General features: G+C 40.9%; 1 protein-coding gene across 5 annotated transcripts in view; it reads left to right on the top strand.

The window, feature by feature from the left end:
- The window catches only part of KLHDC8B (kelch domain containing 8B), a 60,131-nt gene that overhangs the window by 9,112 nt on the left and 23,779 nt on the right, over positions 1–27,240 (top strand). For 3 of the 5 annotated variants that reach the window (XM_026717931.2, XM_087923507.1, XM_087923511.1), the window contains one exon: positions 12,055–12,906. In XM_026717931.2, the coding sequence (XP_026573716.2) occupies positions 12,531–12,906 (376 nt within the window). In that variant the 5' untranslated portion in view covers positions 12,055–12,530. The remainder of the gene's footprint in view (positions 1–12,054; positions 12,907–27,240) is intronic. The other 2 variants (XM_087923510.1, XM_087923508.1) reach the window with 1 other exon arrangement.

The raw sequence follows: 27,240 nt of genomic DNA, 5'->3' as shown, positions 1-27,240 counted from the left end.
CCTCATTCTCTCCCCACTCCTGGGGGAAGGATACTGCAAAATCCCCATTCCCTCCCCACCCCACTAACCTGCTTTCCAGCTCTGTTCTCCTGTGCAGGGCAACAGAAGAAGACCAAGCCGATCAGCTGGGACTCAGGAGGCAGAGAAGAGATGGGGACGGGGCCAGTCAGAGGTGGGATTTATTGGTTCTTCAAACTACTCAAAATTTCCACTACCAGTTCTCCAGAACTGTTCAGAACCTGCTGAATACCACCTCTGGATGAGAAGTGAAACGTCTTCAAGTAAAAACAAAGAAAATCCAGTTGCCTTTTGAAAAAGCATCTTTAGGACAACCATGACCTGGATGACTGAGAATTTCCACCAACAAGAATCTCAACAATTAATGGTTAAGGCAAATTAGCGGCAAATAAGAGTCAACAGAATTCAAGATGGGCTGCACTTAGACCTCTTGTGGGCGCGAAAGGACTCCAAATTCATGACGCTCTTGACTCCTCCCTCGAGCTCAGCCTACTCATTTCCTACAGTAACTGCAAATAGCTGCTAAACAAGGTGCCCAGTAAGTGAAGAATACCTGTCCTTAGAGAGCACTACCTCAGTTTCAAGGTAGAAGGCTGCTGAAAGATCACCACTGAAGGCATAGGAAATAGGGTATAAATGTTTGCAAATTCCTCGAAGACACTCCTTTCTTTTGGACAAAAGTGACATTGATGAGAGATGATGGGGAGTATTTGTGAATATCATCCTGTTCTGAAATCCTTTCTTTAGCTCGGTTGTTTCAACGGGGATGTTGCGTATCCAGGGGATTCATTTAAAAATACCTGACCTATCTTCCAACCAGACAGCAAAATATGACTCAGAATTGGCCTTTCAGGCATCCATTACTCAATAACACTTTAAAAAAAATACTACAGCTTCTAGGATCACATCATATTACTCTATAGTAGTCTTACTCAGGGGAATCTGAAAATCACATTATTTCTAGCCAGGTATCCAGATGAGTTTCTCTAAGAAAAGGCTTCCTATTTTTAGGTCTGGATAAAATTTACATTTCATAAATATTTATCAATATGCTGGCTCGAACCATTATGTTATAAAGAAAATAAATTCAGCAGCTGTGATCTTATTCCTTGGAAGTTTTCCTTGCCCTCATATTAAAAAAAAGTAATTGAAATCTTGACAAATAATGCAGGTCATTCTCACTTAACAACCACAATTGGAACTTGCAATTCCAGCACTAAGCAGTGCAGTCATTAAACAAGACATCACCTGACCATGACAGACACGATCATCACTTCTGCCACAGTCAGTAAGCAAATTACCCATGGTTATTAAGTCAGACATTATATGACCACAACTTGTGATTTTACTGCCAATTTCTCCATTGATTCTGCTTGTCAGAAGCTGGAAGAACCTGACTATAGATCATGTGACTGTGGGAACACTGTGACGGTCTTAAAGCACGTGGTCATAAAGTTATTTTTTCACCGGCATCATAACATCAGGTGGTCATTAAGCAAGGATTACTTTTAGCCTATACTAGAATCCATTGCTACAAATCAAGTATAGATATCTCTTTTCAGTAGTATATAATATCTCTTATGCCTGAAAAATCCACAGTTCTTGATGTGTTGATCGTTCCAAGTAGAATAGAGTCAATATGTAATCAAGAACAACAAAGGTGCTTTGAAATTGGCTACAGTGAAGATGTATTAACAGTCCTGTTGATATTGGCACCAAGTGTGACAGTAACAGAATGAGATCGAAACATGTCAGTTCCTGTTTCAGCTCCAAGATTGCATCTCCAATTGCAAGACAATTGAAACCAGGCTCTTATTAAATGTTCTCTGTGATGTCCTGAAGCAATTTTTGTTGTTCTGTTAAGCTCATTTCTAAATCATAGGAAAACACTGCCATGTTTTTAAGGCAAGTCTGTATTAGTTTATTCAGTGTGTGACATTCAGTTTGTTATTTCCAAGGATGTGCAAATAACATAATTTTCACCAATCATCTTTTTCCTAAAATGGCCAGCCAGTTCTTAAATGTCTAGAAGCCAGACAAAATGGCAATAGCGTAACTTTCTCCTATTGTTGTTTCTTAAAAATCAGTATTTAGAGGCAAGATACATCTTCTCATATTTTTTTTTACATCTGTCAGGAACCTATAATCTCTTTCCTATGGAATGCATTTATAATGGGGAAAGAAAGAGCTAGAAAGCTAAATTCAGGCTTATGGAAACTTTCTCATAAAAATGTTGAAATCTGGCAGCTGAAGCCAGATGTGCATGTTTATTATTAAAGAACTGCATATAAAAATCACTTCGAATATTAAAATGAGTGAAAGAATACAGTGATATGTTTCCAATCCCATCAAGATTTTCTTATTTAGCTGCTGCTGAATAATTGGAAGTCAGGAATCACTTCTGATTAATGCAGATTGCCCGGAGACCTGTTCACCCTGGTCCCTTTTAAACTGCAGTCTGCACTTCTGTTAATATGTACTTAAAATAATGGTATCTTTCTGTAAAAAGTGCATGGGAAAAAATAAAATTATTTGGGGACATGAGTGGATTCCTGATAAATATTGAATCCCAGAATCAGAAGGTGTCATTTAGGTCACACTGAGTCCAAACCATTGTGTATCTCAAAAATACAAATTGAAGAATTTCAGGCAAGTAATTGTCAGCTTCTGCTTAGATACCTTCTAAGGAAGAAGAGCTCATCCTCACTTCGAGAAACTGATTGCACTGTCAAAATTATCTTTCTGTTAGACGTTTCAAACGTTCAATCTGAATCTGCGTGACTTATTATTCCATTATTTTGTGTCCTATTCCCTAGAATAATAAGAGATACGTTTTAACTTTATATAGTTGTACCTACGTATATAAAGTTGTACTTTATATAGTGATGTGATGTTTTAACTTTATATAGTTTATATAGATGTACCTATATAAAGTTGCACTTTATATAGTCATGTGATGGGCAGCTAAAAATAATAATAAATAAAACAAAAATAAATGTAAATGTTTTATATATCATTCTTTTTGGTACTTCAAGAGTACGTCATATCTCTCCTAAGTCTTCCTGATGTTAAACATGGTCAGTTCCTTCTGCATCTTAGAACTAAGGATAAATTTCCTGACAGTTAGTACAATTAATCAGTGGAACAACCTGCCTCCAGAAGTTGTGACTGCTCCAACACTGGAAGTTTTTAAAAAGATGTTGAATAACCATTTTGTCTGAAGTGGTAAGGGTTTCCTGCCTAAGCAGGAAATAACTCTGGTATTCTATTCTATTCTATTCTATTCTATTCTATTCTATTCTATTCTATTCTATTCTATTCTATTCTGTTCTATTCTATTCTATCTCTTCATTCTACACTGTTCTAACTGCCATCCTAGGAACTGTTTCCAGTTTTTTTTTAAACTATAATGCCCAGAACTGGATGCAGTGCTTGTAGGGCCTGACCAAAGAATTATATAGAATAAAGTAGAATTATTAGTGCTCCATTATTTGAATATTAACTCTAACCTAAATGTTACATTTGCCTTCTTACAGACACTTTACACTGATGGCATACTTAATTTGTACTCAACAATCTTTTTCAGTCTTTTTCTTTTTCATGGGTACCATTATCAATGGAGGCAGAAGACTCCTGCCTTGAGGAGGAAGTTGAAGACCTCCAAGGTCCCTTCTGGCCCAGGGGTGGCATTCAAATTTTTTAACAACCGGTTCTGTGGGCGTGGCTTAATTGGTGGGCATGGCTTGGTGGTCATCTGACTGGCTGGGCGTGGCCAACTCAACATCACTCACATTGAGGCACGCATCTCCTTGCCTGGCCTCTCGTGACTGTGGGGATGCTTCAATAGTCTTAAGTGTGAAAAATGGTCATAAGTCACTTTTTTCAGTGCCATTGTAACTTTGAATGGTCACTCCACACAAGCAAAGTACCAGCAAAGGAGGGGAAAAAAACTCCAGAGAAGTTCTTGAGACAAGAAGTCTAGTCCTGCCAATAAGGGTTAACGGAGAGGCAGTTTCTGTAAGCAACACCAGAATGTCTCCTTCCTGCCTTCCTTACAGGATTAGGCCAGTAATTTCTTCTAGCAACCGGTTCTCCGAACTGCTTACAGTGTTAACGACTGGTTCTAGCGAATAGGTGCGAACTGGTGGAATCCCACCCCTGTTCTGGCCCCATGATTCTATGATGTCAAAAAATAATTCAAGATGGTGGCTATAACCACATTTTGAAACTCTTTTTAACACACATCATGTAAAAACAAGGATGAGCTTCATTGTTTGGTTATGATCCCCGTGTTGACTCTGATTTCCAGCCCCCCGTATCATAGCTCTGCATTTGGTTCTTGTCTCCTAAGGGAATAACTTTAAATTTCTATTAAATTTCACTTAATTCATTTCAACTCATTTCTCCAGGGCAGTGTTTCTTAGAAGTATGGACTTAGGTTGCTTGGTAGTCCCCCTAGATTCTCTCAGAGCTCTGCAAGATCAGAAAGATTTTCCAGCCTAAGCTAAAAAGTAATACACTATTAAAATCCGATCAAACAATCGTGAGAAACTGTAGCCACAGCAAATGCATCCCTTTTTAATTTTTAATACAGTAAATATCAGTGAATACAAGGCATATAAACAAAAGCTATTTTGGGTTCCTCCCTCTGAAAGGTCTTCAGAGAAAAAAAGTTTAAGAAGCACTGTTTTAGACTGAAAGATCATTTTATTTGTATTTCTCTGTTCTAGGCTATTCCATCCAAATCTGTGTCAGGTAGAGATTTCATAGGCCTTCTTCCCATCTGCCCTTCTAAGTTATTAATAAAAATAACAATGAACTGGGGCCCCAGGATTCTGAGGTAACCTAACTGATCCCTCATAGTATTATTTGTAGCTCTTGTGCTTCTTTTTATCTGGATGCTTTTGACACCATTGCCGGTAGAGCTGTAGTGAGCACTTTTAACATACAAGTGCACCTTCTCTTTTTCTGACGCTTGTTAATTTTGACAATACGGTATCCTTCAACTTCCATCATTGGGGTCCCTCTTCCATCTGTTAAACTGTATTTCCTAATGAGGCTCATCTAACATTTTTCCAGTACTCTGAGCATTATTCTATGGACAATGAACATCATTAATTTTATGAGCTTTTCTCCCTAATATTCATTGACTGTTTTAATAGATCTGTTGGGGCAAACTTCTGCTTCTTTCCACAGTGTTTGGGTTCTTTTTTGAAGTTCTTCAGAGTTTTCTAATTCTGCGTGTTTTGAAGAAACATGTTCTTACTTGTCCTTGGGAAGTGTAACCAACTTATCTCAGAGGCCGGTTATCAGATAATTGCCAATGGTCTAGATCAGTCTTGGAAATGTAGTTCTGTCACATCTCTGAAACTTGCTCCTAGTAGAGAAACCTACTTCATAAGGCATTGGGGCTACTGGACACATATTTGCTTCGATAGTGAGTCAACAGCTACCACAAATGTCCTCTTTATCTTCTTCTACAAAGAAGAGGGAGCCAAGCTATTCTCCAAAGCACCTGAAGGCAGGACACGAAGGAATGGATGGAAACTAATCAAAGAGAGAAGCAACCTAGAACTAAGGAGGAATTTCCTGACAGTTAGAACAATTAACCAGTGGAACAACTGGCCTCCAGAAGTTGTGGGGGCTCCATCAGTGGAAGTTTTTAAGAAAAGATTGGACAACCATTTGCCTGAAATGGTATAGGGTTTCCTGCCTGAGCAAGGGGTTAGACTAGAAGACCTCAGAGGTCCCTTCCAACTCTGTTATTCTATTCTATTCTATTTCCCTGTACTCCTCTACCACAGTATCTTTCTTTCACTGAAGGCCTGAGAATTCAGAGTTCTCGGTGCTGAAATATTCTGTATTTCTTTCTTTTGATTGTTACACTTGTCCACCAAGTTTGTTCTTCTGTTTAGTATCTTCCTTATGAAGAGTGGCCTCCAGTATAACTTTTTGTGGTATCTCCTTTCTTGGACTTGCTCTGTCTTCATCTTTCATCAGCTGAGATGTGGCTCCTGGCTGCTCCAATTCTTTTTTTCTTCTTCTTTTCTTTAAAGCTTGTCATAAATATACCTCTGAGAATTCTTGGAGAGTCACTAATGCTATTAAGGAACCGTATAGTTCTTATGTGTAATCCTCAACTTACAACCATTTGTTTAACAGCAGTTCAGAGTTATAACAGCCTCAGAAAAAGTGATGCTTACATTTTTAGGACTACCACATCACCCCCGCAGTCATGTGATTGCTTTCAGGTGCTTGGCAATAGGCTCGCATTTAGGAACAGTTGCAATGTCCTGGAGTCATAGGATTGCCATTTGGGACCTTGTTCACTAATTTCCAATTTAAAAAAAAACACCAGTTGGGGAAGCTGAATTGGTTTCACAACAGCTGGAAAAATGGTTGTAAAATTGAAATCAGTTTATGACTGTGCTGACTTTCGATGGAAATTCTGATCCCAATTGAGATCATAACTCCAACGATTGCATATAATCCTGCATATAGGTTCAACTTTTACTTTTTTATTTTTGAGGGGTTTTTTTTTTGTAAGCCTTTATACTCAGTATTTCCTGGTTCCCATAAGTGCAGAAGATAACAAAAGCAAAACACCTTTTCTTCTCCTCTGAGTGGAACGGTCCCCATAGGCAAAACTATTTCTGATTGGGAGGGACACATATTTAGTATTTGTGTCTGTGTTACTAAATTCTGCAGCCAGCTGTTCTTAAGCTACCGAAATCCCTAATTTGGTGAGTTGAAAATAGGTGAATCATGGAGTCCTTCTAGACCACAAGATTTAACAAGAGGGAGTTTATCACACTCAGGGACCAGCTACAAATGAAAAACCTCAGGTGGAGTTTAGATGGAACAGTTAGGGATTGTGTGTCCATTGCAGAGATTGTGGAGTTACGCAGGGAATAAAGTAGCAAGTTGGTTGAACATCCAAAATCCTAAAAATGTCTGCTGTGTCTTTGCTCTCTTCCCTGATTTCATGGTATTCTGACATTAAGGAGTTGAAGTTCATTAATGATTGCACCAAAGATAACTTTTTGCCCATTGGGTTGAACAGATAAACTTGCCAAATTGACCTTGTTTATGTGAGGTCCTTTGTGCTCTCTGAACTTGGTTGTTTTCTTGTAGACATTTTATTACCAAATTAGGTAACATCATCAGTGCTAGTGATGTTACCTAGTTTGGTAAGGAAATATCTGCAAGAAAACATTCAAGCTCAAAGAACACCAAGGACGCCACAGTTCAACCCTGAGCTGCAAATATTCTCTTGCTTGTTGTGTGCATTCAGAAGCCCTTTGATTTCTTGAAATGAAGGAAAACATGCTTTTTTTCCAGCAAGGAAAAACTTTTAGATAATATAATCACAATCACTGGCTAACTTCTGCAGATCAGAAGATTTACTAATAGTCCTGCATCAGTGGTGTGAAAAATGACAATCCTACACAAAAATGCAGCTTTTAGGAATACCCAGCTTTCAATTGTATTGATTTCTCTTCCAAGAGTCAGTCACAATAATTTATTATGTTTATTCTTTTTAAATGATTTTTCTTTACTTTTGCGTAATATCCTTTAATTATATTCTCCAGGGGTTTATATAGGAAGAACGAGGAATCAAAATGTCAAGTTTTACATAAAAGGTGACTAAGTAGAGAAAGTAGATGAAATTGTGTCATTTGATGGAATAGGACAAGGGAGAAATTTTAATGGACTAACGTGAATAGAAGGGAAGTGGGTGGCCGGCAGCCTTTCAAATGTTTTGCCAAAAGAAGTAAAAAAAGAGAGCTGTGAATAAGAGTCCGCTTCTGTCCATTATACAGAGTAACATAAAATGGAGGTGAGGATGCAATAAATAGAAAGTATATAGGGAAAAACAAGAATTGATCGTGAAATATAGGTGATGAATGAACGTGGGTTGAATACATAAATGACTAGTATGAAAGCAGTAGATTGCATTGCGGGGGGATAGTCGGATAGGAAAAACAAATGAGGACGGGATTGTATGGCAATTACATAAAGCAGGGCTGGGGAATGAGGGCCCTCTTATGACGTGTGGACTTCAACTCCCAGCATGGCTGGCTCAGGAATTCTGGGAGTTGAAGTTTACATGTCAGAAGAGGGCCATTGTTCCCCAGTCCTGACATAAAGGAAAAACCTATGGGTTGAGAGAAAGGGGGGGTGGGGGGAAACAAGGAAATCTTGACTGGGTGGTATTAATGAAATCCTCAAAAAGAATGAGGTGAGAAGCTTAAAGAACAATGATACCAGGGTATGAAAAACTGGGTGGACAAGCTAGAGGCAAGGATGGCTTGCAAAGATGGAAAGATACTGGAGGTATGGAGAGGTTTAGGGTGGTGTTTCTCTCAACCTCAGCAGCTTTGAGTGGACTCCAACTCCCAGAATGCCCCAGTTCACAGATCTTAAAATTGCGGAGGTTGAGAAACACCTATGTAGGGAATAGTATTGGTATAAAGTGGTAGGTTTCTTCTTCTCTCCTGCCTTTCTAGGTACTTTTTGACATCTAACCATCCCAGAGTCTCCAGTAACAATAAAACAGTTCAGTCAAACGATTGACCCAGTATTGTGACCTTTTATGGCAGTTGTTAAACAAATCAGTGTGGTTATTAAGCATATACTAAGTCATTAAGAGAACCAATCGTTTGATATAGGTGCAGTTTTGCCAAAAAAGCACCAGTTTTCAGCAAAACTGTTGTAAAATGCAGTTATGTGACTGCAGAATGGTGCAAATAGTTGTAAATATTTCCATGTTGCCAAACCTGTGAAATTCTGTCACATTAATGCAGAAGGGGCATTGGAATTTCAAATCTGGGCTAGAAGTCTCTCTTTTCAGGTTGGTAGTAAGTTTGAACAGTTATCCAGCAACTGTTGTAAGCACCTGTTGTAAAGGACTCCCTGTATTTTATTTCCCTTATTAATTCTGAATCCTTGTCTATGCTTTGCATAAGCCTGCTTACCCTAAATGGGAAAAACATGATTAAGTAAATACATATGAAAGCCACCACAGCATAAAAGCAGTCCCTACAATTCCAGTTGTAAGAGAATAACAGATTTGGAAGGGACCTTGGAGGTCTTCTAGTCCAACCCCCTGCTCAAGCAGGAGATCCTCTACCATTCTGGACAAATTCTTAAAAGCCTCTAGTGGTGGAGCACCCACAACCTCTGAAGGCCAGCTATTCAACTGATTGTTTTCACTGTCATGAAATTCCTCCTTAGTTTAATGATCTTTAAACTTAAATTATCTTCCGCCAGTTATTTCTTGTCCTGCCTTCAGGTGCTTTGGAGAATAGCTTGGCTCCTTCTTCTTTGTGGCAGCCCCTGAGATACTGGAATACTGCTATTATGTCACCCCTAGTCCTTCTTTTCATTAAACCAGACATACCCAATTCCTGCAATTGTTCTTCATATTTTTTAGCCTCTGGCACCCTAACCACGTGTTAAATATTTCTGTCTTCAGCCAAAAAAGGCAACACTATAAAGCTGATTGCAAATTACTTTGGAAAGAATTTTCTCCCCACTGAGAAGACATGTTTTGATAGCCACATTCTTCATTTCATGTACCGGCAAGATTCCTTCCAAGAGTCCCTCAACTGAAGATTTTGAAGGGTAGATAGGTGTGTGTGAGTGACTTGCACATGTATCAAACCATCCTGCTTTTAAATTGCACCTAAGACATCTTTTCAGTATTACTTCATAGGGGTCGTTGCTTTTCATACTCTTTCAGAAGCAATTCCAGGCTTTTCAGAAGTGTGATATGTCCATTCTCAATCAATGCGGCGTGATGAAAAGTATATTAGAGGTGACTACAAAGCAGTGAAAGGCATTGATTCTCACCATATAGTTATTTATGACTTGTCAGGAGATGAGATTTTTTTCTTCCCCTTAATTTTGTGGCTAAAGACGTAGTCTTGTGACAAGACTGGTGGACTTGAATGTCAATGAAAGAGAAAGCCCTCAACTATTGCCCATGGTCAATTGTCTCCTGTGTGATTTCTAAGTTTTTAAGACCAGATCCTGGCAATACCACGATCGGCAAGACCAACCTGCAGATGACCTAACTATGAAACTCAAAACCGAACTTCTAGCAGACCCATGGTTCCAGGACAATCAACACATCTTGACAAAAAGGGATGACCTAGTGCGGAAGGGGACAAAACTCTACATCCCAGAATCCCAACGCACCCTAGTCCTTCAGAGAAGCCACGACGCCAAACCGGCAGGCCACTTTGCGTTCTTAAAGACTTTACACTTAACTCAGAGGCAATTCTAGTAGCCCAACATAAAGAAAGACGTGGACAGTTATGTGAAGAGTTGCACCATCAGCGTCACGATGAAAAAACAACCAGGAACCACGACCCCCGGACTGCTACAGACGGTAGCGGAGCTGACTAGGCCATGGGAGGAGATCAAAATGGACTTCATAGTGGTGTTGCCAAAAAGTGGGGGAAATTCAGTGATCTGGACTTATAGACATGTTCCAAGCAGACGCATTTCATACCTTAGGACTTAGGACAGGTGTCACAGGTGTTGTTTTCAAGAATGTAATTATTTCACAATTGAGATTATGATCAGAAAGGGGAATTAACAATTAACAATTAACTGTCACAGTTCTGAATTGGAACTACAGCTGATACAATAAAGCAGGTGTGACAACTTTAAGGCTTGTGGTCTTCAATTCCCATGCTGGCTGGGAAATTCTGGGAGTTGAAATCCACAAGTCTTAAACTTGCCAAGATAGGACACCCCCATTTATAAAGGAAAGTGAGCAAGAATCTCTGCCTGCCTTCCCCCACCCGCCGCCTGCTTCCTAATTTTCTCATCTTTTGTGACCAACATCACTATTGTATATTTCCAGGAAATTGCTTTGAAATTATGTAAATGGTAGAAGTCACCTTTCATGTTTACTTAAGTTTGTCTTCCTTTCAATACCTGTTGTCCTTCCATCAAAATATGAATGTATCCCACAGCTGTGATTTGTCCTCTTGGAGTATCTGGTTACATATTTGACAAGGACTTTCTTAAGATTGATGCTGATATAAGGACATTGTGAGGGCTTTTCTCTGGGCTTCTATAATTAAGAGAGCCAGTGTGGTCTAGTGGTTAAAGCCCTAGGCTGGAAAGCAAGGGACCATGAGTTCAAGTTCTGCCTTGGGCATGAAAGCCAGTTGGTGATCTTGGTCCAGTAAATCTCTCTCAGTTCAACTTGCCTCATAGGGTTGTTGTGGTGGATGAAATAGGAGGAGGAAGGAGGATGTGGTGTGTTTGTCACCTTGCAAAAATAATAAAGGCAGTTTATAAACAATTAAAAATATTAAGATCACTGGGAACTTGACTAGTAATAGTGAAAGGGTTCTCTATCTACCCTCAAAGAGGGAGAAGATGCACATTAAATAATTCAGAATAACTCTTTGATTCTGCATTCACAAACAAATTAGAATGCTCACATTTCTTATAGATTTATCATAATCTGTGAGACAGATTGAGTAAAGAGTGATTGGCCTAGAAACATGAAGTTGAGGAATTCTGGGAGTTGAAGTCCACCACCTCAAGAATGAGAAACACTGTCCTAGAGTTACCCAGTGAATCCCTAACTGAGTGATGATTACCCTGGACTTCCTTGGTCCAAGTCCTAGGCCTCATCTTAAACCATTCCCGAATGGCATGGCTTTTTAAAGAAGACTCTTGCAGGACAACTCATTCTCAGAAGAGATACTACTTTTTCCAGGAGAAGACCACCTCAGAGGTCAAATGAAGCCCATGGGATGTGTGAAAGTGCTATTATGAAATTCAGACTGAATGCCACTCCGTTGAAGCTTTTTCTTCTTGCTTGATCTGGGATTATTGCCTAGCTGTGAAAGATAGATGGAAGCTTGAAGGGTTTAATTTGGGAGTTAGCTTTTAATCCAGTGTCAGTGATTTTCACCATGATTACATTTCTCGAACTGGCTTCCTTGACAGCAGCCATTGTGTATTGTCTCTCTCTCTCTCTTTTTCTCTCTCTCTCTCTCTCTGCAGCAGAACTCAGCATCAATACAGAGACACTGAGGTACTGATTTCATTCGGAAGAGCCTTCTGGACATATCCTGGTTTCTGAGACTGACTGACCATTTATGGTTAGGGGTTGACCTCCAGTGTTATTGATCACCTTCGGTGTTTGGACTACCCATTCCTTCAAATTATTCCTAGCCATTCTGGAGAAGAATGGTTCTTTCTCCTGTGGAGCCCCCAATGCTTGGTCATCACGGCAGTCTTTGCCTGTTTCCTTTGGGCATCCTGGCCTCTCCCGGCAGTCAGAACTTCCTCCCAACCTCCTCGGTCCTCATTGTGGATGTGGAGTTGCAAAGGTGGAGGAAATAAGCCCTTCGATTTGCTTCAGGTGAATCTTTCCCAGTTTCGGGGACCCAATGCAGAAGCCTGCCATGCTGAGGCACCAACTCGCTGCAGGGACAATCGCCATGTCTGTCTCCTGAGATGCCAGGCCCTGGGGCAAAATGGAAGCAGCCAACACCAAATCATTCTTCTGGGAGACCTTCCCACCCATGCCTACCTGTCGGGTTTACTGCAGCCCAACCTATCAGGATGGACACCTCTTCGTGGTGGGGGGCTGCAGCCAGCAAGGCCAGCCATTGGACACCCTGGAAATGTTGGACGTGGTTTCCCACAAATGGATGGCGTTACCTTCTATGGCCACCCCAAGGGCTGGGGCAGCAGCCGTGATGCTTGGCAAGGAAGTGTTGGTGATTGGTGGGGTTGACTCCAGACAGAGACCCCTGGCCTCCGTCGAAGTCTATCACACGGATGAAGGCAGGTGGGAGAAAAAAGAAGACCTGGCTCAGCCTTCAATGGGCATCTCAGCCCTTGAGAAAGGTAGGTGGCCCAATTACTCCATTTTGGTGGGTTGATAATGCGCTAGAGAAGGGACAGCACGGGTGGGATTCTACTGGTTTGGCCTGGTTTGGGCGAACTGGTAGCTTCAAGGATCAGCTGGGAACAAACCTATTCAGTTTGCTCCAACGATCAGCTATTGGACCCACCCGCCTGCCCGGACTCTAGGCTGTGCTTTATGTCCGGTTTCTCAAGCTCAGCTGATTCGTGTGGCACAGCAGCTTGCCGCACATCATCTGTTTAACACACAGGGATGGCTGAAGAAGATCAGTAGCAAATACTCTGTGTCTGCCCAATGACTTTTCTTGCCCCCGTTATTAAGTGAATCATTGCATTCGTTAAGTTAGTAACATGGCGGTTAAGTGAATCTGGCTTTCCCACCGACTTTGCTTCATCAGAAGGTCGCAAAAGGGGATCACGTGACCCGAGGACACTGCAATCGTCATAAATATGAGTCAGTTGCCACACGTCTGAATTTTGATCGTGACGCTGCAACGGTTGTAAGTGTGAAAAATGGTCACAAGTCACTTTTTTCAGTGCCGTTGTAACTTTGAACGGTCACTAAATGAACTGTTGTAAGCTGAGCACTACTTATTTATGGTAGCTTAGGAGGCGGGGGCACAGTCTTTTGTGAATCGATGGGTGCCCATGGGTTTTCTGGAAAGTGTCATGTGTCAACTCATAAAACATTTTGTATACACACTTTATAGTTTACAACAGAAAGAAGGGAGGGAGGAGTTTCAAAGAGCAGGCGACAGTGTGGAATCGAAAGTACATTCCATTCATATTTTCTTCAAAGACTGATTAGATGACTGAAGCTTCTGCGGCGCAAAAATCTAATTGGAGAGCATGATTGATGACTTTTGGCTATGGATGTTTTTCATTGGATGATACACCCAGAGGGGTGGGGTGGAAAGCAGGATCAAGGGTGACAGTGAATTATGTGTCTCAGAGTTGGCCACACCCAGGTAAATGCCGGATGTAGAATGTTACCTTCAAATAAATCTTTTTTAGTTTGGGGAGTGTGGCTCGAGGCTCATGATTTAATTGGAGTAACTGCCAGAATCCTGACATCATGACAAAGTGGCTAGGAAGAAATGGGGACAGTGAAAGAGCGGACCAGTTAAAAGAAAATCTCTTCTCGAAATTCAAGCTATCATTTTAAATTGATTTTTTTCTCTCTCCTTTTTCATTGCTTTCCACCTTATCTGAACTTATGTAATTTTTCATTCAAATTTGCTGATAGCTGAAAAGTAAGCTGTGGGGCGTAGCATTAAAAAAAGTTGGAGAGGGATGCACAGAGCTTCAGTGCTGGTTAACACCCTTGGAATATAGCTGATATTTTTCCCCCAGGCTGTTGGACAAAACAGTTGGCTTTTGAAGGTTTGTTGTGGTTTGAGGAGCACCCCCAAAAAATAACAGGTAGGGCCAAGACATTTCCTTTCAGTCATGTTTAAACGTATTTAAAATTAAACTTAAAATTATCCTTTGCCATGTATTTGATAGTTTTTCCTTCATGCCAACTTAACAATTAACAACTGAATGAAGCTTTGAGTGGGGTCACAGAGCTAAAAGTCTGCACACAAATATTATACAAGTAATCCTTGACTTAACAACCACATTTTGGGACTGGGATATTCCATGGTAAGTTATTGAGGTTGTAAGTTGAGTCGGACTCAATTGTACGACAATTTTTATGGTGGTCACTGAGCTTCTGCAATGAGCCTTCTTTGGAAGAAATCACCCAAGTGCTTGAATTGCGATCACATGACCGCGGTACAATGGTTGTAAGTTATGAGTACAGGTTGTATGCCATTGTTTCTGGCACTGTTGTAACTTTGTACTGTCATTGAATGAATGGTTGTAAGTCGAGGACCATCTATAGACTAGGTAAGGGTGCCTTTCTAGATAAAGATAGGCAGACACAAAAGAATGTCCTGTTGCGCTCAAAGAAATCTTGTGGTTTTTTTAAAAAAACTTTGTAATGGGAAATGTGCAATCTTTCATTATGTGTGTAAGACCTGTGGTGGTGCAGTGGTTACAGTGCAGTGTCGCAGGCTAATTCTGCCCACAGTCCGGAGTTCGATCTTGATCAACTCAAGGTTGACTCAGCCTTCCATCCTTCCAAGGTGGATAAAATGAGGACCCAGATTGTTGGAGGAAATAGGCTGACTCTGTAAACCGCTTAGACAGGGCTGTAAAGCACTATAAAAGCGGTATATAAGTCTAAGTGCTGTTGCTGTGTGTGTGTGTTTTAAGTACCAGCTGTCTCAAAAGGAAAAGGGGATCAGAAAACCAATAAAATAGCAATAGGACTTAGATTTATATACCGCTTCACAGTGCTTTACAGCCCCCTCTAAGCGGTTTACAGAGTCAGCCTATTGCTCCCAACAATCTGGCTCCTCATTTTACCCACCTCGGAAGGATGGAAGGCTGAGTCAACCTTGAGCCTGGTGGGATTCAAACTGCCAAATAGCAGTCAGCGGCTGCAGCAGAAGTAGCTTGCAGTACTGCACTCTAACCACTGCACCACCTTATGACCACAACTGAGCCCAAAATCTCTGTTGTTAAGTAGGTTTTGCCCCATTTTATGATCTTCCTTGCCACAGTTGTTCAGTGAATCACTGCAGTTGTTAAGTTAGTAGCCCGGTTGTTAAGTGAATCTAGCTTCCCCATTGCCTTTGCTTGTCAGAAGGTCACAAAAGGAGATCACATAACCCCAGAACATTGCAATGGTCATAAATAGGAGTCAGTTGCCAAGCATCTGAATTTTGATCACGTGACCATGGAAGGTGGGGGGGATGCAATGATTGTAAGTGTGAAAAAGGGTCATAAGTCACTTTTTAGTGTTTAGTGGTGTTTAGTGACATAAGTCGCTATAGCTTTGAATGGTCACTAAACCAAGTGTTGTACGTTGAGGACTACCTAATAACAGCAATTAGGAGTCTCAGCCATAGTGTGTGCGAGATGCCAGCATAGCATCTCTTTTACGTGGCGGAATATTCCTTGCCTTCAAGCCGAAAAAAGGAAGGGGGAAAAAAAAAAGCTTTTAAACTCTAGTTTCTGTCTTTTTGTATTTGTCATTAAAAATATTTAATGCAAAAGGTGCATTTGGAAGGCCCTGAACTGATTTGCAACAAAGAGGCCTTTTCAGTAGAAATTGCAGCCCTGTCTCTCCACCGCTTTGTTTTTAATTTAAAGCAGCCATAGGAGGCTTTTAGTTTGGCTGCACACAACTGGAACGGGAAGGCTGTTTCGTGTTCCCTCCCAAATTTTATTCACCTCGCAAGAGGATCCGGATTTCCTTTCGCGATCAGACGTAGCTTTGGGAAAGGTGACTTGGAGGGAGGGAAAGGGTGATGCGTGGCGGCAGAGAGAAGATTTAATCCCTCTGCTCTCAGCACTGTTGCTATGATAAAATCTGGAGCCCTCTGGGGCTGCAGAAAGTGAAAAACTACAAAAAGAAGAAAGTCACATGAGGGGTCACCTATACTCATGACTTTTAAGTGCCCCTCTGTAACAGGCACTTAGATGAACTTGCTTTCTGAAGAAAAACACAATATTTGTTAAAAAAAATATTAAAAGATAGATAGATAGATAGATAGATAGATAGATAGGTAGGTAGGTAGGTAGGTAGATAGATAGATAGATAGAGAGAGAGATAGATAGATTAATTGATTTGGGATTTTTAAGACTTGCCTGTTTCCCATTTATGAAGTCTTCCTTATATTTTACTCTATGCTGTCTCAGAAATTGGCTACCGTCCTTTAGTTTCACTTTTTAAAAAAATGTTCTGTTTCATTCCTTTCCTTCTCTTTTTCCTGTTTAGGTTTTGGATCATTTGGAGACAATCTTAAATGTGATGTTTATAAAGATGATAATTTGATCAGGAAGAATTTAAATGTGAAAGTTATCAGCCTTTCCAGTAGAATGTATTCATTTTGTGAGGCGGAATATCCATCTGGTTCAGTTCCAAGCTGGCAGAGAGACACTGGAAACGTGGAGACTGATTGGGAAGAGGGTTTAATGATGAACAGAACCACCAAGCATGTGTGATTCTGGGCAGCTGACCACCTGGAGTTGAGAGTGGAGGGCGGAGGTTTATACCGTCTCTTGGACTTTGCACTTGTACTTCCTATTCCTGTGCAAGAACATGTATTTTATTGGCTGTTGTCAGACTCCCATGTGGCCATGAAGGGATTATGTAGGGGTCATAACTGGCTCAATAGGCAAAGTACATATCCTAGGTCTGAGCTAAGTTTGGTTGAAGTTTGGACTGCTCTGAGATGGTGCATTGACTGAAATAGCCTTTTAGGAGATTGTGCAATGTAATGAGCTCTGTGTCTTCTGCAAGCTAAATGGTAGTAGGTTAATCCTATTATGTCCTGAAGGATCATGTCCTGTTCTTCTTAATCCCATCATCCTGGAGCTGAAGGTCTTTTTAGTTTGTAGATAGGCTGCCCCAGTCTTTTTTAATGGGCATAAAATATCTGCTGGGGAGGGGGCTATTAAGAGTGAGTCTGCTTCCTGCCTCCAAAAAACATGTTTCTCTATTTCTCATTTAGGGAAATATAATATTTTGCCCTTTTAATATTCCTCAAAATATTTCATTCTTCTAGGAGTGGGTGGTGGCTTCCCACAATTTAATACAATCAAATATATCCAATTCATTTCATACATTCAAACACTGTTTGGTGCAATTTCATGCATTCAGCAAAGATGGTCAAATATAAAGTTTTCAAGTTTGTTTCAAAACATATTCCATTCAAACGGAAGCTATAATTAATTCAGTCAAACTAGTCAATTTAGGCTTGGGTTTAAAAAAGTAAACATTTTATTTTGCCTCAATAAATATTAATGCAAATATATTTCTTCCAACTAGCTAATGTTCTAAAAATTTAAATGCATTAGCTATGAACATTTCTGGAGTATCTATACAGAAGAAACAAAATGTTTATAACCTGATTTAATTACATTATTTGAGAACCTGGACCTAGGTAGTAAACAATTATGCTTTTCTTGTGCCTAATAAGCCAGGTAAAATAGAAATTGCCTGTATTATCATAATATGGCTATCTCTTTTTTGGTATTGTTTTTCATTAGATCAATTTTCCAGCACATTTGCTACGATATAGACATTTTCAAATTCTGCTTTGTTTTCTAACATCTTGCCACTGCTTGTTGGAATACAACCAATAAGAAAACTACCAATTCTTTAGACTTCAATGTGTTTTTGAACATCAAATCAAAACAAAACAAAAACTTAGTAAGGCCAATAAAGGATCCATTGTAATTTCCTGAGTTGTGATTTGGCTCAGATTGGGTTTTGTCCTATTTTAATAAAAAAAATTGCATCTCCAAAAGTGGACAGCTGTATAGGACTACTACATATGATAATAGGAACCTATTTCTTTTCATTTTCTCTAACATACTGAGTTTAATGTCAGGCTTGAAAGACCAAGTCTACACATGATGGTCTAATTAAACTGATTTATTGCTAAATAACCTATACACAAAATTCAAGTGGAGTTGGATTTAGTCTACTTATGCCTACATAGGAATTCCAGGCGGATCCCACTTTTAACTCCATCCGCTGGTTATGCCACTCCTTCTTCCACACTTATGCCAGAATTTATCATGTTGAATTTGTTCAGTATGAAATACCAGCTGTAAAACTCACGAGTTTTCCCTAATTTCGGGCAAAATTGTTTCCTGTGTTTTTCTACGTCAGTTGGATAGCAATCAGATCAAACGTATAAGGCAGGGTGTCAGACTTGATTTCATTGTGTGAACCGCATCAGGGTTGTGTTTGACCTCAGGGGTCAGGGTGGGCATGGTAAGGGTGGGTGTGGCCAGCTTGGCATCACTTCCAAGCTCCGTTTTCGGCCATGATGGCCTACTGCAGTCCTACATGCGTGGCTCTCCCAAGCTCCATTTTTGCTGGCAGAGGAACCGTGGGCCGGTCCTTCACTGTTTCCAAGGCAACCCCGTGGGCCAGATCTAAGCACCTCATGGGCCACATCTGACCTGCAGGCCTTGATTTTGACACCCCTGGTATAGAGCCTTTCCCATCTAATATATTATTTTCAACCCACTCAGAAAGTTTGTGTTTTAACAGAACGTTGTGATTTTTTTTGTGAAATTCTCACCCATCCCTTGATTAGCTGATGAATTTAGCTTAATCTCAGATTTAATATTGGCTCTAAATGTTAGTATTATAACTGCTGGAACTGTAGCGAAATGCAGAACTTGTTCATGAATGAAAGTTCTTAAACATGATTTTGAAGAAAGCCTTCAGTCCTGGAAGGCCAAAAAAGCAGGGAGTTGAACTAGAAGACTTCCAAGGGCCTTTCCAACTCTGTTATTCTGTTAATTGTTAAGAGGTTTTTCTGGTTCCTCTCTGCATTCCAAAGAGCTAGAAATATTCGTATGACTCTAAATGGAGTGTAAAATTTATAATTAGAATCTCCTTTTAATCATCACAAGTACCCAACAATATGTTATTGTAGAAGAGAAGTGGGAAAATGTACCAAAATAGGGATTTATGGAGACCGATAGCATTTCTTTAATGCTTGGTTTGGGTGATGTTATCTGGCAGAAGTCGCCATTTTCATCCTTTTTTTTTCCACGCTGCTGTGCAAGGATCAAAATGTCTGAAGTGGCCTTCACTGAAAGCCTTTATTCTTCCATCTACAGCAGCACCAGCTGAGCCGTGTGCCAATTATGTGCACACTAGGTATGACATTCAAAATAACAACAACAAGCAGCCTTTTTAAAAAGCTTAAAGCAGACTTCTCTCATCTGGTACCCTGAGAAGTAGAACTTTGGAGAGTTTTAATGGAAAGCACTAGGTTTGAAAAGGCTGTTTGGAGTCCTTTAAGAATAGGGGAAAGACTAACCAATTAACCTTTACCATCAGGAGCAAACCAATAATGAATGAATAATGCAGAATCAGTATGTAACATTTAGGATGGTGGACTATGGTGGAAGAGACTAGCTTTCAAATTTCTACTAGCCGTGGAACTTACTAGATTATTCTGGATCAGTCAGTGGCAGGTTAACAGAATAGCAGAGTTGCAAGGGACCTCAGAGATCTTCTAGTCGCCCCCCCCCCCTTCTCAGGTATGAAACTATATGCCATTCTAGACAAATGTTTGTCCAATCTCTTCTTAAAAACCTTCAGTAATGGAGTATCCACGACTTCTGAAGATAAGCAGTTCCACTGGTTAGTTGTTCGAACTGACAATTCTCCTTATTCCTAGGCTGGTTCTCCTTGATTAGTTTCCATCCATGGCTTCTTCTTCTGCCTTCAAGAGCTTTGAAGGATAATTTGACACACACACCCCTCTTCTTTCTGGCAGCTCTTTAGAAAGACTGGAAGACTGCTATCATAGTAATAGCAATAGCACTTAAGACGTAGATACCGCTTCACAGTGCTTTTTACAGCCCTCTCTAAGCGGTTTAGAGTCAGCATATTGCCCACAGCAATCTGTTGGTCCTCATTTTACCTATCTCAGAAGGATGGAAGGCTGAGTCAACCTTGAGCCTGGTGAGATTTGAACTGCCAAATTGTAGGCAGCCGGCAGGCAGCAGAAGTAGCCTGCAGTACTGCAGTACTGCACCCTAACCACTGCATGGCTCATGTCACCCCTAGTCCTTCTTTTCATTAAACTACCCATAGTCAATTCCTGCAACCGTTCTTAATGTTTTAGCCTCCAGTCCCCTAATCCTCTTCATTGCTCTTCTCTGCACTCTTTCTAGAGCCTCTGCATCTTTTTCTATTGTGGAGACCAAAACTGGACACAGTATTCCAAGTATGGTCTTCCCAAGGCATGATAAAGTGGTACTAACGCTTCACCTGATATTTATTCTATCCCTGCGTTAATGCAGCCTAGGACCGAATAAGAATAACAGAGTTGGAAGGGGCCTTGGAGGTCATCTAGTCCAACCCCTTGCTTGAGCAGGAGATCCTACACCAGTGATGGTGAACCTATGGCACACATGCCACAGGTGGCATGCAGAGCCATTTGTGCCGGCACACGAGCTGCAGGCAGACTTACCTCACTGCACAAATGTGCGACTCACAGCTGATTTTTGGTGGGTTTGAGGCCTTTTTCGGCCTCCCAAAGGCTTGAGGAAGGTTTCTGCAAGCTTTGCAGGCCGAAAACTAGCCCCGTTTCATCACTTCCTGTTTTTCTCAAAATACTGGAAGTGATGAAATGGGGGTAATTTTGAGCCTGCAAAGCCGGCAGAAGCCTTCCTCAAGCCTTTGGGAGGCCAAAAAAGGCCTCAAACCCGCCGAAAATCAGCTGTGAGGCGCAGTGCAGGTAAGGGGGCGGTGGGGGATGGGTAGGTGGGTGGGGATTGTGCGTGCATGTGTAGGGGGCGTGGGGAGCGCATTGCCTTCTGGGTGCTGGCACATGTGCAAGCATGCGCACAATTTTTGGCACAGGAGCCCCAAAAGGTTAGCCACCACTGACCTATACCATTTCAGACAAATGGCTATCCAGTCTCTACTTGAAAGACTGCATTGGCTTTTTGTGGGGGCAGCTGCAGGTTAATAATGTGGTAGGAGTTGTAATGTTGTAAGCCACATATACTGCTTTGGGATATCTGGATGAAGCAGATATTACAAAATTACAAAAAATTCAGGAAATTATGGTTTGGTAGCAGTGCTGGGATTCATTTTTTTATTTTTTTAACCCCCCGCCCAAGCGGAAGACCCTACACCATTTCTGACAAATGGCAGTCTAATCTCTTCCTGAAAGTCTCAAGTGACGGCGCTCCCACAACTTCCGAGGGCAAGCTGTTCCACTAATTGATTGTTCTCACTGTCAGAAAGTTTCTCCTTATTTCCAGGTTAAATCTCTCCACGTGGCAGGGGCAGGAGCGTGGCAGGGGAAGGATACTGTAAAATCTCCAGTCAGGGGTGGCATTTGCCAGTTCTCCGAACTATTCAAAATTTCTGCTACCGGTTCTCCAGAACTGGTCAGAACTTGCTGAATACCACCTCTGTTTGATAGTCACCCAGTGTTGTTATTGGTGGGATTCTTCCACCTCTAAAATCTTTCAGTGCCTTTTTTTCCCCTCAGCACAAGTTCACAGACGGTCCCTTCTTTGAAGCCTGTTGATGAAGAACGGCAGATGAGAAGCAGCAGCTGCATTGCCTCTGAGAGGCCTTCAAAGAATCTCAAAATGGTGGCTCAGATATTACATCCCCTCTTGACAGCCTTCCTCTTTAGTAGATTTGAAGAGGGGAGATGAAAAGAGGTGCGCTGTGCTTTGGAGGCTCTTTGAAAGTTCAATTATCACCAGATGGCAGCAAAGAGATACAGAGCCCAAATATGGCAGCCTTGATTTAAGTCCACACATCTGGCAGGTGCCAAGTTTAGAAGGCAGAGCTCTCTGCTTCTGCTTCCATTCAGCTCCAGACTTTAAGAAAGATGGGAGCAGACTGATCTTTATCCCAAACAAGCTTTCTCAGACATGGTCTTCTCCCAATTTGTAGGACTTTAATGTCTATTGGTTTAAGACTGCATGATTCCCTTTATAGTAGAGGAGCACGATGGCCCAATGGTTACAGACGTTGAGCTTGTCAGCTGGAGAGCTGACAGTCCAGGTTCGAGACCCAAACTCTGCACAATGGGATGAGCTCCCGTTCCTTGCTCCAGCTCCTACCCATCCAGCAGTTTGAAAGCATGCATATGTGAGTAGATAAAATAGGTACCACTTCGATGGGAAGGTAACAGCGTTCCTTGCGCCTTTGGCATATAGCCATGCTTTCCCATGACACATAGAAATTGTCTTCAGACAGTATTGGCTCCCTCGGGCAAGAAACAGAGATGAGCACCATCTTCCAGAGACAGACATGGCTGATAAGGAACCTTTTATCTTTTTAGTAGAGAATGATGTAGATGATAGTACAATATTTTTATATAGCACTGTCTTTGGAAAGGGAAGTCCAGCTGGTTGGGTCTCTCATATCATAGATATGTCCTCTTTTTGGTGCAGTTGTGTTGTTAAGAGACACACAAGGAGGTAGTTCAATAACCAGCCTGTGGCTAAATCTGTTTACAAATATCACTGCAGAATGATTTTCAGCTATTAGCTTTGTTCCAAGCTTGTTGTCCGTACATAGTGTGAAGGGCGGGAGGGGAACGGAACCACAACTAAGTGTCAATATTTATCATGAAATCAGTTTCAGTTTCTTTGACAGGGAAAACTAAGCTTTCCTTAGTTGATTTTAGCTTATTTCTCAAAGCAATTTTGAATAAATTAATTCACAGTTTGCTTCCAGTGGGTTTCCAGCTGCAATTCAAGATGCAGGTTATCACAAAAAACCCTACATTGATTCATTGATTGATTGATTGATTCATTCATTCATTCAATTTCTATAACTACCCATCTCAGTTAATGACTCTGGGTGGCTTACAATTCAAAAAATATATTACAATTAAAATAGAGTAGAATAGCAGAGTTGGAAGGGGCCTTGGAGGTCTTCTAGTCCCACCCCTGCTTAGGCTGGAAACCCTATAACCATTTCAATCTCTTCTTGAAAACTTCCAGTGTTGGAGCATTCACAACTTCTGGAGGCAGGTTGTTCCACTGATTAATTGTTCTAACTGTCAGGAAATTTCTCCTTAGTTCTAAATTGCTTCTCTCCATGATTAGTTTCCCCCCATTGTTTGTTGTCCTACCCACAAGTGCTTTGGAGAATAATAATTAAAAGTACTAAAAACATTTTAAAACAATAAAAAATAGTAAAAAAAAGGCATCGAAGCAAGATACTTGGCCAGTTAGCAATACAGCCAGGAAACAGGTTTCTTAACACATTCAGTGTCCCAGGAACACAGCCAAGTTTTTAGGACCTTATGAAAGGCTGAGAGAGTTGGAGCCATTTTGATTTCCAGAGTGAGAACGTTCCATAGACCAGGAGCTACGGCAGAAAAAGTTCATCTTCTGGGCCCCACCAGTCAACACTCTTTGCCCATTTTGCTCTATTGACATAAAACCAGTATACTTGCAAAACCATCCAGCTGGTTCTGCTCACCCATCGGAGTTGGTATCCTGTGGGTCCCTTTTACTTCTGGGTAGAAAATGTCTTTTCATGGGACCAAGGAGCTGGGACTTCTGTGTTGCAGCATATGCCCCATGAACAAGTACACTTACCCCTCGAAAACTGGAGAGCCCTGAGCCTCCTGTTGGCATTATAGATCTGGATGTCTATCCTGGCATTGGGACCAGCAGGTTAAATCAGCCATGCTGGTGGATTTCTCTGATGGATCTTGACAGATTTGAACACTGGGCCCTATCTAACAAAATGAAATTCAACATAGAGAAAACTAAAGTCTTATACTTAGCAAGAAAAACCAAAAGTACACGTATAGACTGGGTGAAAGCAGGACTAATAGGGTGAACATATAATGGACGGTTGCAGGAACTGGGCATGGCTAGTCTAGTGAAGAGAAGGACCGGGGAAGACACGATAACAGTGTTCCAATATTTGAAGGGCTGCCACAGAGAGGAAGGGGTTAAGCTATTTTCCAAGACATCCGAAGGCCAGACAAGGAATAATGGATGGAAACTGATCAAGGAGAGATTCAACCTAGAAGTAAGGAGAAATTTTCTGACAGTGAGAGGAATCAACCCAAGGAACAGCTTGCCTGCAGAACTTATGGGAGCTTCATCATTGGAAGCTTTCAAGAAGAGCCTGGACTGCCATCTATCAGAAATGGTGTAGGGTCTTCTGCTTGGGCTGGGGGGGGAGCTGGACTAGATGATCTACATAGAGATCCAACTCTGTTAATCTGTTTAATCTGGTCTTTGCATATTAATATTGGATTGTTCAGGTCCAATGCATATTATAAGTATTGATAGTAAGTTCTGTTAATTGTATTAAGTTTTAATCCTCTGTGCATCATCCTGGAAGAGACACCGCTGTTGAGATGGGCAGCAATATAACTAACTAACTAACTAACTAACTTACTTACTTACTTACTTACTTACTTACTTACTTACTTACTTGAATGAATGAATGAATCAATCAATCAATAAATCTTCCTGCCAAGCTGGTCCTCTGCCACTGACTTGTGTCAGTCGTAGTTGGTCAGAATGATCAATTCTCTTCACCCCATTCAGTAATTTTTTTTTAATATTATGCCCAGATCATATGTATCAATAGATCTTGTTGTCATGCTTTCATCCAGGAAAAAAATGAAGCTGCCTGAATGGCTGGTTCAAATGAGTGGTTATATAACTGATTCATTTCATCTGTTTGATTTAATTATGCAGGATTTAATTACTGCATATTGGTTCCAGAAATTGGCTGCAGTGATTTCTCTCAGGGCGTTTTATCTTTTTAAACATCTCTGTCATAACTCTCTAAAACAAGATTGGCTGCTTACACCTCTCTATCTTTATCTGGTTTTTTTAATCTCGCCAAGAAATAGGGATTTTTTTTCCAGCAGGTGCCTGAGGAATTCTGCCTTTCTTGGTGTGCCTCTGCTGTCTTGGTGGAACAAAAAAGAGCTTGTGAGCCATTGTTGGAAATCACAATTGTAGGTTTCCATCCAGACCTGGAGTTAGAGGTGATTGTTCAGACAAGGAAGCCTGTTGTATCTTCTTGATGTCATATTTGACAACTTGACTTTATGAAAAGGAGGCTAACAATAGATGCAAATCAATTAAGATCTGCACGAAATTCTGGACATGGTTAGCTAATAATTTTGTGTCTCTCCTCTCAGATTGGGAGTAGAAACCTTCTCTTGTATTCCCACCTTCCTTTACTATGTGCAGAGTGGTAGGGAGGCTATGCTGGAAGCAGAATTTGGCAGCATGGTTGAGTTGCCATGGTGTCTCCAGGGATACTACGTGGCGAATATAATTAGTTGTGATAGCCTGGTATCCCAGTGTTGTTCATGTATTATATCTGTTAGAAGAAGCAGGTACCCACGTGAAGCAGTTGCTAGGATCTACCAGAGCTAGCTTGGGTGTTAAAGCAAATGTAAGTAGGGTAGGATGCCATGCCGTACAGGAAACAAAGCAAGCCTTCCTCAACAGGTTGTCTTCTGGAAGTGCAGACTGCTGGGCCCAGTTCATGTCAACCATGGAGGATGTCTGAGGAAGAATTTTTTAAGGAGTACAGGCAGGGTTTGGTTAAATAGTGTCATCGGTGCCATCATTGCCAACATGATTTTGGGCAAACTCTGAAAGAATGGAATTCAGGGGAGCATGATGTGCTGTGGTCCATAGGGTGGTGAAGAATCAGACTTGACTTACCAACTGAACAACAAGAAAAAGGCACAGTTAGTTATGAGGATTGTGGTCCTTGGGTTGTTTCAGAAATTGTTTCTTCCATTGCTAAGAAGTAAGAGTCCCTCTGTGTGGGAGATACGGGGGTCAAAATGTAGAAAGAAAGAAAAAGAAAAAGAAAGGAAGAGAGAGAGAGAAAAAGAAAGAAAAAAGAAAAAGAGAAAAGGGGAGGGAGGAGGGAAGGAAGGAAGGAAGGAAGGAAGGAGAGGGAAAGAGAAAGAAGAGAAGGAAGGAAGGAAGGAAGGAAGGAAGGAAGGAAGGAAAGAAAGAAAGAAAGAAAGAAAGAAAGAAAGAAAGAAAGAAAGAAAGAAAGAAAGAAAGAAAGAAAGAAAGAAAGAAAGAAAGAAAGAAAAGGAAAGTTAGTTGCCTACTGATTTTCCCAGATTTACTGCTGGAACCAAATCCATCTCAAATCATTGGTTAAGATACTGCTTCTGTATATTAACCTGGCCATCTTCAGTTGTACAGTAGAACCTGTGCTCACAACCATAATTTGTTCCATAACTTTGGCGATTTCTTCATCTTTTAATGTTTCGTCTTCAGGAATTTCTGGGTCAGGGGTCATGTTTGATAGCTACCCGAGTATGTGTTCATGACCAGATTCAAAAATTTTGTGATTTTTTTTTGGTTAGAACCCGATTTGGTTGTGGTCAGAAGCTGTGATGACCTGCGGTGTCTCACAAAAATAACCAAGTCACAGAAATAGAATAAATTCCCTTTAAGGCCTCCAACTTGGCCCCAATGTCCAATTATCCTCGGCTGGATCAAACTCTTGAAGAAAACAGTCTATGGAGGGAGTAAATGCAGTCTGAACCCAAAGTAAAGTTAATTAGAAATAAAAAAAGCCAACACAAACCACACTGAAGTAATTAATATGGCAGGCAAGGATGGTAAATTGCAGACTTGTACCAGATAATACAGCAACCACAATTGGGAGGAAGCCAAAACTCAGATAAGCTTCGACAAGAATAATGCACACTTTGCTTTCAGCAACTTTGCCATGCG

Source organism: Pseudonaja textilis, chromosome 2 (assembly GCF_049901715.1).
Source record: "Pseudonaja textilis isolate UNSWEBS1 chromosome 2, rPseTex1.2, whole genome shotgun sequence".
NCBI lineage: Eukaryota > Metazoa > Chordata > Lepidosauria > Squamata > Elapidae > Pseudonaja > Pseudonaja textilis.
This window is presented reverse-complemented; position numbering and strand designations above follow the sequence as displayed.